The sequence below is a fragment of the Carcharodon carcharias genome, chromosome 16 (assembly GCF_017639515.1).
Source record: "Carcharodon carcharias isolate sCarCar2 chromosome 16, sCarCar2.pri, whole genome shotgun sequence".
NCBI lineage: Eukaryota > Metazoa > Chordata > Chondrichthyes > Lamniformes > Lamnidae > Carcharodon > Carcharodon carcharias.
The window spans coordinates 12,998,618-13,017,101 of record NC_054482.1 but is presented as its reverse complement, the minus strand read 5'-3'; the positions used below and the strand labels follow the sequence as shown (position 1 = coordinate 13,017,101).

Genomic DNA, 18,484 nt, shown 5'->3' with positions numbered 1-18,484 from the left:
CCACCTTTAGTGCTTTTTAAGCAGTAATTTATTCTCACACGCAGAGGCAGGTCAGACTGAAGCACAGAGTCCTTTGATAAATTTGTGAAAATAAAACTTTTTTGGATCAGTTTATGTGGAAATGGAAGTTCTGACCTCAACTGGTGAACTTCCTTGTGGCTTCAGTCTGTTCGGTTTCCTTTTGCTCAAGAGCGGGTGGGGGTAGAGAAAGAAAATGTAGCATCTATAAAGAAGTTGATATTTGATTTTCATTCCATAATTTAGTGCAAGGTATAGTTTGATTCCTAGAATTAGAGTAAAATTCATTGTTCTAACTTTCCATGGGCAAGAGCATGTCAATGGATGTGAAAGGTAAAGAATAGTAGATGTACCACTTTCTTCTAATGGTGGAAAGTTATTTCACAAGATTAAGTTAGCAGCAAATTTAATACACAACCATGGAGGTGATTCAGTTCTTAGTAAGCACAGGATTAACCATCTTCAGGTGGTGCTTTTTAAACTAGGTGTCTGAAGTTTTTCCTCATTATGAAATGTGAAAATATAGTTCATTATGAACATTTCTATGTAACATGGTTACCTTTCCAATTTCCAACAACTGTATTTTCTTTTCAACTTAACATCGTGGAATTGCACATCAGTTTTCAAAGTGAGCTTGTAGAAGTAACCTGTGTAACTTGGTTGTTTAATAACCTCAAATCTTAGTGTAGTTTTCTTTAACTGGCCCTTATCAGTCTGTTATGGTGCTGTTAGTTGAGCGAACTCATTTCTTTGCAGATGATGCCACTGAATCTTATGACTACTTAAACATGCAGATAGGGTTTCAGTACAACATGTCATCCTCTGTGCTTAATTCTGTGTGGGGCTTAAACTCCGAATGCTACAAAAATGTTTACTTTATTTTCCCATCCTCGATCTTTGCCCCCTTGAACTAATTGAGGAGAAACTTATTCAGAGTGAGTGAGTATCAGCAATGAATACATATGACAGACTGCAGAAAAGGCTAAAATTCAATCACCCAAATGAGTACTGGGTGATTTTCCAGCAGTGAGATGGTCAGTTTAAAGGGGCTATGTAAAAATAACATTTCCAAAAATGTAATGCATAGGATACTGTTGGGGCACAAGCGCAAAGCAATTAAACAATGGTCATATGCAAGAACTTTATTGTCATTTTATAAAAAGGTTCAGTGTACAAACTTCAGAAGCAGGTGACTGCTATTAGAGATAAAGCTGATGCTCTAGTTCTGCTAATCAAGTGTACATTTGTCGAGGTTATAAATTAAGCTTAGCAGCAAGACTTGTACCATCCCAGTTGGTGAAATCCACATGACATCGCAGTCCCCATGAGTCCCAGGAGAGCCAGTGAACTAAATCCACCATATATTCTGTTACTAGGATCTAAGAAACACAAAGTTAAAAAAGGAAATGTTAAACTAAGACCCATTTAAGATAAAAGTAATTAACCTTTCCTCAATGTTCATCCAACACAAAACTTCACTCGATGTTGAAGTAGTAGTTCACTACCAAACACATACTAAAAACTACAGGCTTTTCTTCAAAGTAGTAAGTTTTCAAAACTAAAAATAGGTAGAGCGCAGCAACTCGAGTCATTTATACAGTGCATTTAACAACTTCAAGATGCATCACATCACAGGAGGAGTGCAGTCAAAACTCAGCTACTTTAAATATTAGAAAAGCTTGATCCAAGTAATAGATTGAGGGAGCCTCTTAAGGCAAGGGTGCAATCTTTGAATAAGTGTAAAATCTCTCATGGGAGAACTCTAGTAAATATTTTAAAATGTAACAGAGTTTCAACACTTGAATCCTTCAACATATTCTTGCTGGTAGGTCTGATTCAGGGTACAAGCAGTCTGCTAATGCTTGAGCCCTTCCATGATACACTCCCCATGCAGGAAGATATCATTAAACACCCAAGGCGGATCTTAAAGTGTTGGGAGATTGAGCTCATGACTGGCAAATGATGCTTAATTTGGATAAGTGTATGGTGGGGCAGCACAGTAGTAAGTGCTGCTGCCTCACAGCTCCAGGGACCTGGGTTCAATTCTGGTCTCTGGTATCCGTGGAGGTTGCATGTTCTCCCTGTGTCTGCGTGGGTTTCTGCTGGGTGCTTAGGTTTCCTCCCACTGTCCAAAGACATGCTGGTTAGGTGGATTGGCTATAATTAAAATTGCACCTTAGTGTGTGCCCTATGATGGACTGGTGTCCCACCCTGGGTGTAACCCACCTAGCACTCACTGCCTGTCAGAATAGGCTCCAACTCTCTACGATCCTGAATTGGATAAAGCAGATCTGGAAAAATGAGTGAAAGTGCAGGGCAAATACTCAACATTCACACAGCCCTTGAAGAATGAACAATCTGGGCATAAATCTCAAAGATCCATGAACAATGCTAAGAAATGATAGATAATAGGATGTTGGGAGGTGCATTCATACAATTGAATGAAAGATCTTAAATCAGGCCCAATTTGAATGAGTGTGACCAGTTTTAGACTCCTCGATGATGATAGGTGCTAGAGACTTTGGAAATTATGCAGATGAGGAATAATTTTCAGTGTAAAGCATCTTTGTTATCAAGATAGGCTTAGAGTTGGAGCTCTACACTTTATGGAGAAGCATAAACCTAGGAGTGATCTGATTGAGATTTAAGATTAAGAGAAAAGATTGTTCCAGTCGAGTTTGTTCCAATTAAATAGGTTAGGGAAGACCAGAATTTCAAGTTATGCAAGGCCAGGTCCGTGATAGATGCTTAGATTGACATCAGACAATTGTTCAGAGATTGACGGGCAGGAGAGTTTCAGACATGGAAACCCTGAAGCACATATCTTTCCCCATCCAGAAGTTAGTCCGATTAATCACCTCGTCTCCCAGTTGGGCCGAGTATACTCCAAGGCATACTGCGAGTACAAGTAAGGAGCCTGCTGGTGTTATTGGGTTCCTGGTGGGCACAGGGATAGATGCAATCTCAAATCCCAGGAGTCTTTGTATGGGGAAAGTGGGTAGAACCTATGGTCCTCCTGGCCCATAGACAGTACAGAGATGATACTTCCCTTCTCCCCAAAACCATCCTTGCCCCCTCCCTTCAGCTGCCAAGTTTCTCAAGGTCTGGGAAACCCAGTCAGCCATAATTAAACTTGCAAAACAGGTTAAATTAGAGGGTGCCAGCCTCACTGTCATTTAAATTGCCAACCTGCCTCCATTAAATCCAGAAGTGAGTTTAGACTGGAGACAGATTGTCAGGTTTGAAATTTTAAATATCTGACCTGACCAACCAACTTTAAGCAAATATCTTAAATTGACAGAAACAATCCAAGAGTGTGTCTCCAAAGTATGTTGAATGTGCCTGGCATTAGGCTTGTGGATGGTCACTTCAGCTAGCAAAAAGACCGAGCTTGAGCAGTGACTGTGGGGTAGTGTTTGTGAGAGAGAGTGAGCAACTGTTGCAAGGAACAATTTTATGTTATGCTGAGGTAGTGCAGCAGGAGCATTTTTGATAAAGAATTGTAAAGTGTTATAAATACTGAAAATAAACTTAAACACTATAGACAGTGTGAAATAAATTTGTTTTTTCCTTTGAAGGATGGGATCAGCTGACTCCATGTATTCCAGTATGTTAATACTTAGATAGAAACACACCTTGGCCCCTAGATCAAGTAAACGCATGTTTGTAAGAATACACTGATACTCTTCAGATCATGAAATTCTTCAGCCTTATGATTTCCATAGAGACAAAATATTGAACCTTAAGCAATTGTGACCCTCTATTTAAGTTAACAATTGCTTCGTCAGTCGTTTTGGCTATGTGATACCGAATGTTAAGTAGCATTCAATAGCGTTAACTACTTAAAACCACTGCGCTAAGCTACTACTTGGTGGTCATTAAGTTGCATTATTTGGGTTCAACATATTTAAAAAAAACGCAAGTGGTCATCTTGCCTTACCAAGGATCTGATGTAAAATTTTACATTGAAATGATAGACAATATTTTTATTAAAAAAGTTTGATTTAGGTTAAAGCATTTACCTCCAGTGTAATAACCATGTGCGTAAACAATTCTTCCAATTATCCAAATTCCTCCGAGTGCAGTCACCAGTCGCTTTAAAGAAAACACAGTAATGGTTAAGGTCCAGTCAGCTTGGCACATTTGACAGGAATTTTGTCTGTAGCTCAAACTTGACAAGAGGACACATTTAAGGCTACCATTTGGTAGAGTACAAAGGGTGTGCTGCATTGTCTGAAGTGTTGATTTGAGCTACTGGATTTAAGAGGTGGATGGAGATCATCCCTTGGCAGGTAGTTCTGGTGTCTTCACCAACATTCCATGCTCAGCCAAAACCGCTCCATATACACTTGCTTTTTGTGGAATCTTGCTTTGTTGACTGTACTTTTGAGTGTGTTGGGCTATCTGGACAACATGGGCAGCGACGTAGAAACACTAAAAACTATAGGTTGTCCAAGTCTGTGACTCAGCAATCACTGCATCCCAGTAAACCATGACCTCACTTGGGCTTGAGAGTCCTCAAATACGTCTTTTCCTTAGTCAGAAGGCTGAGCTGGCACATTGGAGGTGAAGAAGAATTTTGTCAATCATGTCTGCATCTGTCAAGAGGAGGCTCCCAAGTTATGGAAATAGGTCCACAAGCAGCAATAGTAATTAATTTGATTTAGAAACTTTACAAACTGGTGGACCTCAGACAATATCACACCAAGGAATCGCTTGAGTACACCAAAGGAAGTGGGCCAACAGTGGCAGATGGAATTCAATATGAACAAATAAAAATGGGTGACTCGAATAGTCTATGAATGATGTCAAAAGAATTAAAATTTAGCTGAAAACAAGCAGGTATGGGTAGTTCTATTTTCAAACTACAGAATAACATGCAACAAAAAACTAACCAAAATACTACCAACTTTGTAACGCCCTAGTCGTCAATTTGTCACCAGAGACGCGACAAGTACTGGAAGCTATTCAGAAAAGAGCCAGGAAATTGATATGTAGCATCAAGATGATTGAATAGAGAGAAGACCAGAAAAATCCTGGGATTTCCGGCCCTAAAGTGGACATCTTTCTCAATGGATAGCTAAGATGCAAACGATCGCCTTTATCTGCATGTATCTTGCAATATTTTGAAAGAGTTAAGTTCCTCGAATCTATAGTCATTTGGTAGTACAGAACTGTATTGCTGGAAAAAAAACTGTTGAATCTGTTCACCCCCTACTCATCAGTACAATTTCGCAAAATGTGGTGCGTGTGTGTGTACTGGAAGCTACATATTAATACACAGGGCCCTATTCTTTGCAGAAAAAGAACATGTACACACATTGCTGTTCATTTCCCAGGGCAATGTCTTGACCAATTAGAATCAAGTACCTGGTTTAAATGTCAAACAATGCTTGGAAGGTAACTGTCAGTCACTGTCAACCAGTGCATTCCCCATAGCAACAATTCTACCAGCATCCACTCACTAACAATCTACACTCTTATACAGTATAAATATATTATATCCTCCGACATCGATATTCTTGCAAATTATCTCTGAGTACAAGGTGAAAAGCTTCGACAAAAATCTCTTTCAGCAATAGTTCCTTCAATCTATTGACAAAGTTGGATTGCCATTCCCAGCTAGGTTTGGTAGTGTGCTTCAAAGTCTGGATTTTTTTAAAAAAATGCATGGATTTTGATAAATATTATGCTCATTAAGGTGAGGGACTATGTTATTGAAAATGAAATGTTCTTCCACTTGTCACCCTAGTCTCAGCATCAGGCCCCAAGTCAGTTTGAAACAAACTATACCTTGACGGACAATACACTTTGATACAAAAACAGAATTACCTGGAAAAACTCAGCAGGTCTGGCAGCATCGGCGGAGAAGATGCTGCCAGACCTGCTGAGTTTTTCCAGGTAATTCTGTTTTTGTTTTGGATTTCCAGCATCCGCAGTTTTTTGTTTTTGTTTTTGAATACACTTTGATGTTGGGCTCAAAAAGGTCCCCCTCTTGTACCGTGAAGGAACTTGCTCCTTTTCAGAACAGCAATTCTTGTGGAATTTGATGGAGATTGCCAGTTTCATGTCGGCCATAGGCAGAAGGGAGGGAGGAAAATATTTTCATGGCACCAGTTTGCTTTGGAATTGAAAGTGCATCTTCACGTGAAATGACAGGAATACAAATGATCAGCCCAAGCTGGAATTTGTATCCATGAAATACCAGTAGCATAGCTGGTAGTGAAACACTTCAACCAGAGGAGATATTTTGTCTCTGGGACCAAATCAGCAGTGATGGAATGCAAGTACCAGTCTAGTTCTTGGACAGTGCTGAATTAGGAGTGATTTTTGTTACAACTGGGAAATCACACCCCGATTACAGACTAGATATTAAAAAAACCACACTGGTCTATGGGGAACCCTTCACTAGTTGGGGTTCAAAAACTTCAAGGCAATAGTGGATGGAGCTTTGAGCTGCCTCTTATTTGACAGCAACAGTGGATGCCAAGAACAAAAGAAAGCTATTCAGTATCCTTTATTCAAACAGCATAATTGTGAAGGTTACCTAATAGTTGGGAGTTTTCCAAAATCTGGGAAAACAGTCAAAAGATTGAATAATGAAATTCTGAACATTACTTACTGGCCGCCAGATTCCACCGACTGCCAAAAAGAAGAGGAATGGTGGATATGCTTCCAGTCTAAAACATGTAACAAGAAAGGAGGAAAATGTCATTAATTTCTAAATCTGGAGGATAGAAAGTTAAGCAGATTGTGTTTGAGAAAGATGTCTGATCACTACAGCTCACAGTAACAAAGGGCAGAAGCTAGATGGAGACAAACTAAATGGCTGCCCAAGAGTAGCTGCTAAATCAACTTCAATAGTCATCCGTGCAATCAAACATTAGGGGCTACGTACAAGGGAGGCAGTTGCTTTAAAAGCAAAGATGGTGAATGAAGACAAGAAAGTAAAACAAAGAGTAAGTGAGTTCAAGGATAGTGGGCTAGTTGCTGGAAATGAAATCCTCCCAAACAAGTCACAAAATAAAAAGTAACAATTTGTCTGTCATTCTCCAGCTCAATCCAGATGATTTGTAAAACTCAGTTCCACAATTCCACACAAGCTAAAGAATAATTGGGTGGATAGTTGACCCCCACTTAAAATAAACAGTGCAATATATTTGCTACAATTGTATGCAGGAATGTCATGGGTTAAGCATTCATCCACTCCTATCATTTAAGGGTAATTCATTTTAATGGATTTATAATCAGTCTTGCTGCTTTTGATAATTTGCGCCATGAGGTTAATCACCTGTTTCCTGCATTCCCTTTCGATCCCAATTATCAGAATAATACAGCAAGAATCTAGAACCACAGTTTAAAAATAAGCAGTCTCCCACTTAGAAGAAATTCCTCCTCGTGTCTATCTTTGAGGGTTGTTAGTCTTTGGAATTCTCTACCCCAGAGAGCAATGGAGGCCAAGTTAGACAGATTATTGATTGACAAGGGAGCCAAGGGATATGGGGGTAGGCAGGAAAGTGCAGTTAAAGCCACAATCAGCCACGGTCTGATGGAATGGCAGAGTTGACTCGATGGGCTGAATGGCCTACTCTAGCTCCTATTTCTGATCATTCTGCCATCGATGCTCATTAGAACAGAGGATGAGATTTACTGGATTGGTCTCCGCACCCCACCCCAGGCTGAGATTTCTATCCAATGTGGTCAATCACTAAGACTACAGACTTCTTCTGCCTCCAAACATCCTGCTAGCCAACTAGATCCTCACCAATGCCTTGATCACTGAAGGTAAAAGTTCCATTGCTTGTAACTTCACACTCTAGAGACTTCAGTTAATCCAAGACAATGCCCTCCGATCGTTTCACATGGACTGCTATGTAAATATAATATTGCATTGTCACCAGTTAAAGATAAATAGAACTTAATTCAGAAGTAGAAGCTGTAGTCTGTAGAATTTTGCTTGTCTAATAGTATCAATTTGAAACAATTAAATCACATGGTCCTTTTTTTTTCAAATAAAGGATTGTCAAATTTCAAAATGGAAGAAAGCTAATTAAGCAATTGCTTGCCAAGGTTTTACCTTCAACTGGAATTAGAAAGTTTCTTTTTAACTGCCCTTTTGAGATATGAAAGATCACACTGCAAAATTATGAAAATTATTACTGAGTACATGTAACTTGGTGCTTAGTCAGTGACACTTACGTATTTTGATGAGCACGCTGGACACAGTTGAACAAGTGTCCTGTCTCAGGATCATCACTGTACATAATAGGGTACTTTATAAAAATAGAAAATGTACATTGTTAGAAACACAGGATCATGTTACTTTGACACTGGACCAGATGCACACAAATCCAAATTTCAGCTGGCATGACCTGCAGTGAATGCATTGAGTAGATTTCAAGTTGGGATTTTATTGGAATTATTGTCACATTCAGTGCAGGTTTGGTTACAGCTCAAACAAGAAGGATGGCTATTTACATACACAAAAATCTGGGCTCCGATTATATGCACAAAAATCATTACTAAAATAAAATCATGTGTACTAAAATAAGGATGATGGGATCAAATGGATGAAAGCCCCTGGCCTTTATATTTAAGAGCTAACTTTTAGGTGAAGAGGAACAGCCAGCTGAAATTTCAGCAGATGGTCTTAAACTCAGTTTACATTCTGTGACAGCCTTATGCCCTCTATCCTCTTCCAAGTGAAGCACCCCACACTTTGCCTGTCTTTCACAACATACAAAATCCTACCTTAAAAGCTTCACTTCCCAGTTCACATTATCAGCAACCCACTGGTGCCTATTTCATAATGTGACAACAGAACAGGAAATGTGTCTCTCTCCTCTCCCAAAATCACATTCATTCTCACACCCAACAGAAATAAAACTGCACAAAATTTTTTGAATTTATTGGGAAAATAAGTTAGCTGAGGAAATGCTCCATTCCAGTACCTTCCCCATAGTTTCTAAAATGATAGGAAGGGTCCCTCGTTTATCATTCTAGATTTAGTATTCAAGTATAAACTCTCATTTTAGTTTCCAGTCAAATTCAAAGACAAATTCTTCCCATTCAAACATGTGCCAGCTGATGCAAAACTACAGTAGTCACCACTCAACTGCAGCTAAGAGTTATTTGACTAAAATTAAGTTGACAAACCTGTCCTTCTGTCCATTTGATGGTGACATACAACTCTCATTTTTTTTGTAAAAAATTAATCATTCCCTGGAACCTAAGTGTGTGGAAAGCTGTAGCTATAGTCTCCTCTTAAAGCACAACCTGTCTTATATGGATGACAATTGTTAGCGTTCTAACTGAACAGAAGGTGAAAAAAATTCCAGCATTACAGCATTCTGAGCTAGAGACACTCAAACGTGCCATATGAGATGGGCATCTAGTGGCTAACTACTGGAAAGTGCATTGATTAGACTGGCAGGCAAGGATGGCAACAGATAGGCGATAATGCTCTTCATCCAGCATGAAGGACAATCACTTTGTTGAGATACTGGAGGTTGCCTGCAGCTTCTGGGGACTATTCCAACCCAAGTGGCAGGCTTCACGAGAGAATGGGAAAGACAAGATTCTGGTTATTCTTGTCCTTATAGATGTACCATCCTGTTTTGTTAGCAATCAGTAACTGAGTCAACATCTTATTTCTTTCTTTTAAGCCTCATGAGCTGCAAGTCAAGTAAAGCAGAGACAGGTTTGAAATATTCTGATGAGGGACCAATTATATAACACAGCTTGCAATTACGCATTGCAGTTTCTACTTGACACGGGTGTTGTAAAACCATCACTGTCCAAATATAAAAATTGTAACCAGTGTTGAGAACTGTTGCGATGGAAATAAATAATTGAAAAGCCTTGTGACATTATAGATCACACACAAAGTCAACGGGTCAAATATGAAATAGCATAATTCATGTGCAAATTGACAAACATAATTAAATCTACTGCATTCGCTGCTCCCAAAGCAATTTCCTCTACACAGAGACCAAACGCAGACTGGGTGACCGCTTTGCTGAACACCTTCGGTCTGTCCGCAAGCATGACCCAGACCTCCCTGTCGCTTGCCATTTCAACACACCACCCTGCTCTCATGCCCACATGTCCGTCTTTGGCCTGCTGCAATGTTCCAGTGAAGCTCAACGCAAACTGGAGGAACAGCACCTCATCTTCCAACTAGGCATTTAACAGCCTTCCGGACTGAAAGTTCAACAATTTTAGATCATGAACTCTCTCCTCCATCCCCATCCCGATCCCCCTTTTTTCCAATAATTTATATAGATTTTTCTTTTCCCACCTATTCCCATTATTTTTAAATGTATTTCCATCCATTGTTTTATCTCTACTTCTTAGCCTATTTCGATCCCTTCCCCCCCACCCCACCCCCACTAGGGCTATCTGTACCTTGCTTGTCCTGCTTTCTACCCTTAATGTCACCTATTTGTACATTGCTTAGATAATATCACCACGTTCAACACCTCTGTCCTTTTGTCTATGACATCTTTTGGCTATCTCCACCTATCACTGGCCCTCTATCCAGCTCTACCTGTCCCACCCCCCCCTTAAACCAGCTTATATTTCACCTCTTTTCTATTTTTCCTTAGTTCTGTTGAAGAGTCATACTGACTCGAAATGTTAACGGTGTCCCTCTCCGCAGATGCTGTCAGACCTGAGTTTTTCCAGGTATTTTTATTTTAGATTTCCAGCATCCGCAGTTTTTTGCTTTTATCTAATATAATTAAGCAAAGCTTGCCAAGTATGATTAATGCTTATTCATACTGGTGACCTATACTTGAACTAGTACAATTCAGGAAGCAGCTGGAAGATATTGCATATACAAGAATAAAATGACAATTTGTTTTATGTATTAAACAGGATAGCCTTCCACCCATTTCATCTTTGCCTAATCACAAAGTACGTATACCATTGCACCCACACTGGAGACCGGAAAGGATTTCAAACTGCCACTACTTCACCCACACCCATCTTAAGACGTATCTAAAAAAAGACTGAATGGACAGTGAATCCAGCATGAACTAATTCAGCAACTCCAGCTTATCATGCTTCTTGGTATAAGCTCACCTCTACTTTGTACTTCTTGCGTGCTGCTCCAACTTTATAAGCAAGGTAACAGACCATGACAAAACTGGCTGTGCCAGTCAGCACCACAGCCCCATACTCTTTTGAAAGTACCCCCACCATCTTTCAAATCCTAAAAAGCAAACAAAAAAAAGTGATTTTGTTTGGGTGATAAAATGATTTACCAGGGCAGTTTCTTGATTACTAACTGGCAAACTAATATCCATTGGTTTACTCTCCTGCCAATTTCCACATCCCATCCCTCCGGCCCTTCTCTCAGAGCATATAATCTCACTTTTATCAGTATCTCTAAAAGGCAACATGGCCAAGATACAACGCTCTCTCAGAAACCAGCATTTCATCACTTTGCGATATTATGCCCCAAAACAACAACTTAATTATTTGTTATAATATTGTTCCTGTTTCAGTTAATTATCTGGTTATTATTTCATTGTTGTCTGTGGCACCTTGCTGTATTCAAATAGATTGCCACATTCCCAACCTTAATGACTGCTACAAAAAGCACTTCACTGGCTGTAAAGCATCTTGGTGTCCTGCAGTTGTGAAATATACTATACAAATGCTTTCCTCCTTCCATAATATCAATACAATAGGCTTGAAATAATGTGACAAGTCAACTTTTTATTGGGTTGGGGTGTGGTACAAATAGAAAGGCTTGGGCAGGGAAGGTGATAATTCATATACAAGAGAATTACTGATGTAATATAAGGAAAGGAATGTAGAAAGCACAATTGTGATAGATCAACACATGACCAAATAATACATACATGCATACAAATTTGGAGCAATAGGCTACTCGGCCCCTCGAGCCTGCTCTGCCATTCAATAGGATCATGGCTGACCTGATTGTAACCTCAATTCCACATTCCCACCTACCCCCAATAACCTTTCACCCCCTGAAGCTCTGAAGACTAGTGTCATACAGACTTGAAACGTTAACTCTGTTTTTCTCTCCACAGATGCTGTTAGACCTGAGCTTTCCTGCATTTTCTGTTTTTGTTTCACCCCCTAACTCATCAAGAATCCATCTACCTTGGTCTTAAAAAGGCTGTCTTCCTCAAAAAGGCGGTGGAAGCAGAGTTCCAAAGACTCATGAGCCGGACAGCAAAAATTTCCCCTTGTGTGTCTTAAATGAGCAATCCCTTATTTTTAAATTGTGACCCCTAGTTCTAGATTCTCCAACAAGAGGAAACATCCTTTCTACATCTACCCTGTCAAGAACCCTCAGGATCATATATGTTTCAGTCAAGTCACCTCTTACTCTTCTAAACTCCAGCAGATACAAGCCTAGTCTGTCCATCCTTTTCTCATAAGACAAACTGCCCATTTCTAGTTGTTAGTCAAGTACACCTCTGAACTGTTTCCAATGCATTTATATTCTTCCTTAAATAAGACCACCAATACTCTACACAGTACTCCAGATGTGGTCTCATCAACACCCTGTACAACTGAAGCATAACCTCCCTATTTTTGTATTCAATTCTCCTCACAATAAACAATAACATTCTATTAGCTTTCCCAATTACTTGCTGTACCTGCATACTAAACTTTTGTGATTCATGCACTAGGACACCCAGATCCCTCTACATCTAAGCTCTGCAATCTCACATCATTTAGACAGTGTTTTTTTCTTCCCACCAAAATGGACAATTTCACATTTTCCCCACTTTGTACTTCATGTGCCAGATCTTTGCCCACTCACTTAACCTTTCTATATGCCTTTGTAGTCTACTTATGTCCTCTTCACAACTTACTTTCATACCCATCTTTGTCTCATCAGCAAATGTAGCAACCACACCTTTGGTCCCTTCATCCAAGTCACTTATATAAATTGTAAAAGCTAGAGGCCCCAGCACTGATCCCTGTGGCACACCACTTGTTACACCTTGCCAATCAGAAAATAACCCATTTATGCCTTCTGTTAGCCAGCCAATCTTCTATCCATGCCAGTGTTACTCCCTACACCATGAGCTTTTATTTTCTGCAATAACCTTTGATGTGGCATCTTACTAAATGCCTTCTGGAAACCTAATTACAGTACATCCACCAGTTCCCCTTTATCCACAGCACATATTACTTCTTCAAAGAACTCCAATAAATTAGTCAAACATTATTTCCCTCTCCCAAAACCATGTTGACTCTGCTTGATAAGTGCCCTGCTAATACATCTTTAATAATAGCTAACATTTTCCCTATGACAGATGTTAAGCTAACTGGCCTGTAGCTTTGCACTTGCTGTCTCCCTTTTTGAATAGAGTTATATTCACTATTTTCCAATCTAATGGAAACTTTATCTGAATCTAGGAAATTTTAATGTCAAGAGCTGGGTGAATACATAAAAACGAGCATAAAACTCGGAAGTAAATTTGACAGAAAAAACAATGGTGTGTATATGCAATGACATATGCCATTGAAAAAGCATAGGCTCTAAGTGTAAATACCACAGAGCACAATCAATCAGGAAGCCTCCTGCTAATAAAGATCAAAAATACAACGCTGACATGTATGAAAAGGACAAAATTTCAGCCCTGGAGAACTGAATCTTCCAATGAATGTGCCACTTTCCTCATTAAAATGTTACTAAAGTTAGCCTAATTCTACAAAATACTGCAAATTGCTTCATACACCCATTTCTAATAATGGAGTGGCCTCATACTTTCAAAAGGAGGGGCAAGGAGGAAAGAAATTGCTTTGACAAGATTAGTAAACCAATATTTACTTATAAACTAACAGAATAAATAGTTAACTATTAATTCAAGATATTACAGTTGGAATAACTCTGACAAATCTCACTAGCAAAGACATGAAAGATGCAAACTGGATTAAGACAGTGGTGGATGGAAGATATGATCACCAAATAATTAATATTCTGAATGATAATTCTTTCATCTATTGATACGGGAAGACAAGTGTAATAGGCCCCCTTGGGAAGTTCCCAATAAAAGCAATGATTGTTGTGATTGAGATGGAAGTCAAAGTGACAAATTAAGTTCCAAACATGAATTGCCATGATTCAACGACATTTACCCCAGAGTACTGAGACAGACTATGGAAGAGATCTGTGAAGCATTGACAAATCATTATGAATGAGTCATTGGGCACTGGTGAGGTACCAGAAGTTTGGAAATAGACTAACATGGTGCTAATTTTCAACTCCCAATCCCAGTGCAGTGGAGGAGAAGGATTGGGGGAGAGGATATGGTGTTGAAGATTGCAGAGAGATTGAGCAAGACAAAATGTACCGCACCTCAACCAGTGCCATGGATTACACAGGTATCCATCCAAAAGCTCCCACTGTAGCCCAATTGTCCTTTCAGAGAATGCCATGAGAGGCACAGAGGTATGTTGTAGTCATTTTACACCCAGCAAGCTTCACTCAATAACTCCCATTCTTCTTTGAGCTCGTTAACAGTTTCCCCGAGGAGGCAGACCAGGGCCTCTGTTTAACATCTTGTCTAAAAGACACCACCTCCACAGTGCAGCCCTTCCTTTGTACTGCACTAATGTGCCAACCTTGATTTTTTTTGTGGCCAAGTCCTGGAGTGAACCTTGCACCCACAACCTTCTGAATCTTGGGCAAGTGCACCAACAACTGAGCCATGGCTGGCACAAGGAAGGTGAATTAAGGGGCAAAAAGTGACATCACCAGTCAGGTTTCCACCAAGGTCACAGTGTTGATTCAACCATCCGCAATGAGCTCATGAATGGCAAGGGCCTTCATAAGTGAACGGACATTCCAGAGGGAATTGCAGAGAGGGAGGGTGATAGATGATCCACTGGCAACATCCACAGGGTCAACATTGGGAGGGGGGGTGGGGAAAAATAATAATGCTCTAGTGGGCTCATTCAGCAGGAAAGCAGGAAGAATGGTGCAACTGATTTGGAGTTGCTGGTTGTAAGGAGGTAGTGGTGATGAGTGACCCTCAACGGTTCCTTCGGAGGATGCCAAGAGAGGTACAGAGGGAAATTGTAGGATTATCCAAGACCAAAATCAAGCCTGGAATGGTGGCAGCAGAGTAGAGAAGGGCTGGGGTAAGGAATTGGGAAGCCAGAGTACCTGAGAGGAGAGAAATGAAGAGGTGGTGTAAAAATCAAAGTTAAAAAGGGGAAAGAGTGGAAATGGAAGTGTTGGGCTGGGGACTGGAGTGGCAGCCAAAATGTACATGTGAATGTATGTAGAGAAGAGTTACAGTGAGATTAGGATAGCTATCTGAACAGGGATAGAAGGGAGACAATAGGAAGGAGTCCAGAGTTAGTCAGTAGTCTCTGTTGGGAGGGTGTTGGTTACAGAACAGTGTCTCTTAAAGTTTTAGTAGTCTTACAGTTAACCTACTGGAGTCTTGATTAACAAGAACTATTTACACATATACAGTAAGGGATACAGGCTAGGAGCTATTGCCATGCTTAACCCTGGATGTGCCAGACCCTTAAAAAGGAGAAAAAAAAGAGGAAGAGATATTTTTCCAATGACAAACACAGCAACAAGTGGGAGTTGAAAGAGGGGAAGCAAATGGAGAAATACATGGATCTGGTCAGAGATGATCTGGTTTCTAAAAGACATCCGGTAAGGGAGCCACACAAAATAGCAAGGTTGGCAGAGTTAGTATGGAAGGAGCAGTTTAGGGAAGCTGGTGAAATCAGAGAGAGAACTTAAAAATCAGAAGGTTCAGACTTGCTCACTGCAGAGGCAGAGGGAAGGAAGGAGACTACCTTGGGCTGAAACTTGGGACAGGAATGGGGTTAGCAGTGGGAAGGGGAGATGCCAATTTTAAAAAGAGAGGAAAGGGAGTAGAACAGAAGGGCATGTGCTTAAGTGGAGAAGGTGCCAAAAGTGTTGCAAGAAGAGGCTGAGTTTTGATGACGTTAAATCTCAAATTTCCAGGGAAATGAGAAAGGATGTTAGTTACCATATCCTCCCACTCATCCCCGCTAACTTGGGCCTTGGTAGAATTAGATAAATGAAACCACTGACTATTTTACTCACTTCCTCAATGAAGGATTATCAGTTCTTATGATCTGTAAAAAATGTTTCAAGACACACAGCAAAATACAAAAGGAGGAAGGGGACAGCACAAAGTACAGACAGTGTCAGTGACCTAGCAACTCAGATAATCTTATTGGGTCAAGTATTCATCATGTACAAAGGGGTTGAGTGAAAACTCCTGAACAAGACAGGGGATCTTGTCCACATCATCACCCACTTGTGAAGATTGGGTGGAAACCATACATTAACAAGATCTCCAATATAACACAGATCCTGTTGTGCCTATCAGAAAATAACAAAAAGGCTGGGGCACTTTTCTATAGATGGATAGGGGTCTTTAAAACAAAGGGTCCAATAGGGCAAAAGTAAAGATGTCCACTTGTAGGGGATGCACAAACCAGGAGTCATAAATACAAGCCAAGAAAGTCATTAATAAATCCAAAAGACAATTCCAGAGAAACTCCCTTAAAGCAGCAGTTGAGGCAAATAGCATAAATGTAATTTAGGGGAAGCTAGATAAGCATGCAAGGGAAAAACACAAACATAAGAAATGGGAGCAGGAATAGACCACACAACCCATTTAGCCTGCTCTGCCATTCAACAAGATCAAGGCTGAACTTCTACATTAAATCCACCTTCCCAGCCTATTCCTCGATTCCCTTACCGTCCAAAAATCTATCAATCTCAGTCCCGAATATACTCAACAATGGAGCATCCACATCTCTCCAGGGTACAAAATTCCAAAGATTCCCAACTCTTTCCTCTTTGAGTGAAAAAAATTTCTCTTCAGCTCAGTCTGAAATGGCCAATCTGTAACCCTGAGACTATGACCCCTAGTTCTAGGCTCTCCAGCCAGGAGAGCAAAAAAAACAGCCTTTCAACATCTGCTGTGGCAAGCCCCCATCAGAATTTTGTTATGAGATTATCTCTCATTCTTCTAATCTCATTTTATTCTCTCAACATAAGACAGCCCTCAGAAAATCAATCCAGTGAACCTTTGTTGCACTCTGTCCAAGGCACATATAGCCTTACCCATCTAAGAGCTCAAATCTGCACACTGTAATCCAAGTGTGGTCTCACCAAAGCCTCTATATAATTGCAGCAAGACTTTTTCTTTTCCAAACTCAGGTACTCCACTCCCACTACAATAAAGGCTAACATATACCTCTGCCTTCACAATTGCTTGCTATATATGCATGTTAATTCCGACTGCGTTTTGTCCATCAGCCAATCCGCAATCTTCGCTAATAAATTACCTCCATCTCACAAACCCTAATCTTGTGCGCCACCTTATTGAAGGCCTTCTAAAAAAATCTAGAAATACACTCCACCACCCCAGCCACCCTGAAATACAATTCTAACAGATTTATCAAACAACAAAAGGTTATGCCGATAGGGTTAAATGAAATAGCTTGGGAGGAGGCAGTTCGGCTAAATAACTTGATGGAGCTCGAAACCGCGACATGACTCCGCATTAAAGCAGAACCACGGCATCAACTGCTTGCGAATAACGCAAGACCAGTCGAAGCCTTATTCCGGATTTTTATTTGGGTGAGATATTTCCCAACAAAAACAAACTGAAACCCATCTACCATTAAAGGCAACTGGTGAAGGCGGGTTATCTGCAGACCCGACTCAAGTATAGCAGGAAGCTAGTTTCACGCAGTTTGACCCCTGTGCCTTTTTTTTAAAAAAAGAAAAAATTAAATCGGTATCAATAAAGCTTATTCTTTAGTTGCTGCGACCTGCTCCTCCGCCGAGAATAGAATAAATGAATTTTCCGAGCACTGTAGACTTTCCCTACCCTTTTCCTCTTTGTCCTTGTACTTCACACTCGCATTGATCAGTGCAGAGGACGTTATAAACCCGAGCTAAAAACTGGGCGTTTACAGCTAAACTGGGACACTGGGGAGGAGTGGTTTGGAAAAAGCGGATTGCAGACCGAGGCAAAGTGGAACAGAGTCTGCAAGAGCACCCCGCTTTTGGCGATTTGTTCAAACGTCCCGGGGTCTCGCCAATTTGCTCAAAATAGCTCAAATGTCCCTCTTTACATTTATTCATGGGATGTGGGCATCAGAGGCTGGGCCAGCATTTATTGCCCATCCCTAATTGCCCCTGAGAACTGAAGGCTTGCTAGGCCATTTCAGAGTCAACCACACCCCTGTGGCCCTGGAGTCACATGTAGGCCAGACCAGGTAAGGATGGCAGATTTCTTGCCTTAAAGGGCATTGGTGAACCAGATGGGCTTCTATGACGATTGGAATGGTTTCATGTTCATCATTCAACTTTTAATTCCAAATTTTTTTTATCGAATTCAAAGTTCACCATCTGCCATGGTAGAATGTGAACCCAGCTCCCCAGAGCATGACCCTAGATATC

General features: G+C 40.4%; 1 protein-coding gene across 1 annotated transcript; it reads right to left on the bottom strand.

Moving 5' to 3' along the window:
• Positions 1 to 1,145: 1,145 nt before the first annotated feature.
• Positions 1,146 to 18,028, bottom strand: mgst3a (microsomal glutathione S-transferase 3a). The gene is made up of 6 exons (XM_041208421.1): positions 17,910 to 18,028; positions 11,104 to 11,233; positions 8,218 to 8,291; positions 6,641 to 6,698; positions 4,041 to 4,113; positions 1,146 to 1,397 (listed from the first exon to the last, which is right to left on the bottom strand). The coding sequence occupies exons 2-6, from the start codon at positions 11,221 to 11,223 to the stop codon at positions 1,285 to 1,287; spliced, it is 438 nt and encodes a 145-aa protein (XP_041064355.1). The 5' UTR covers positions 11,224 to 11,233; positions 17,910 to 18,028; the 3' UTR covers positions 1,146 to 1,284.
• Between the last annotated feature and the right edge of the window lie 456 nt (positions 18,029 to 18,484).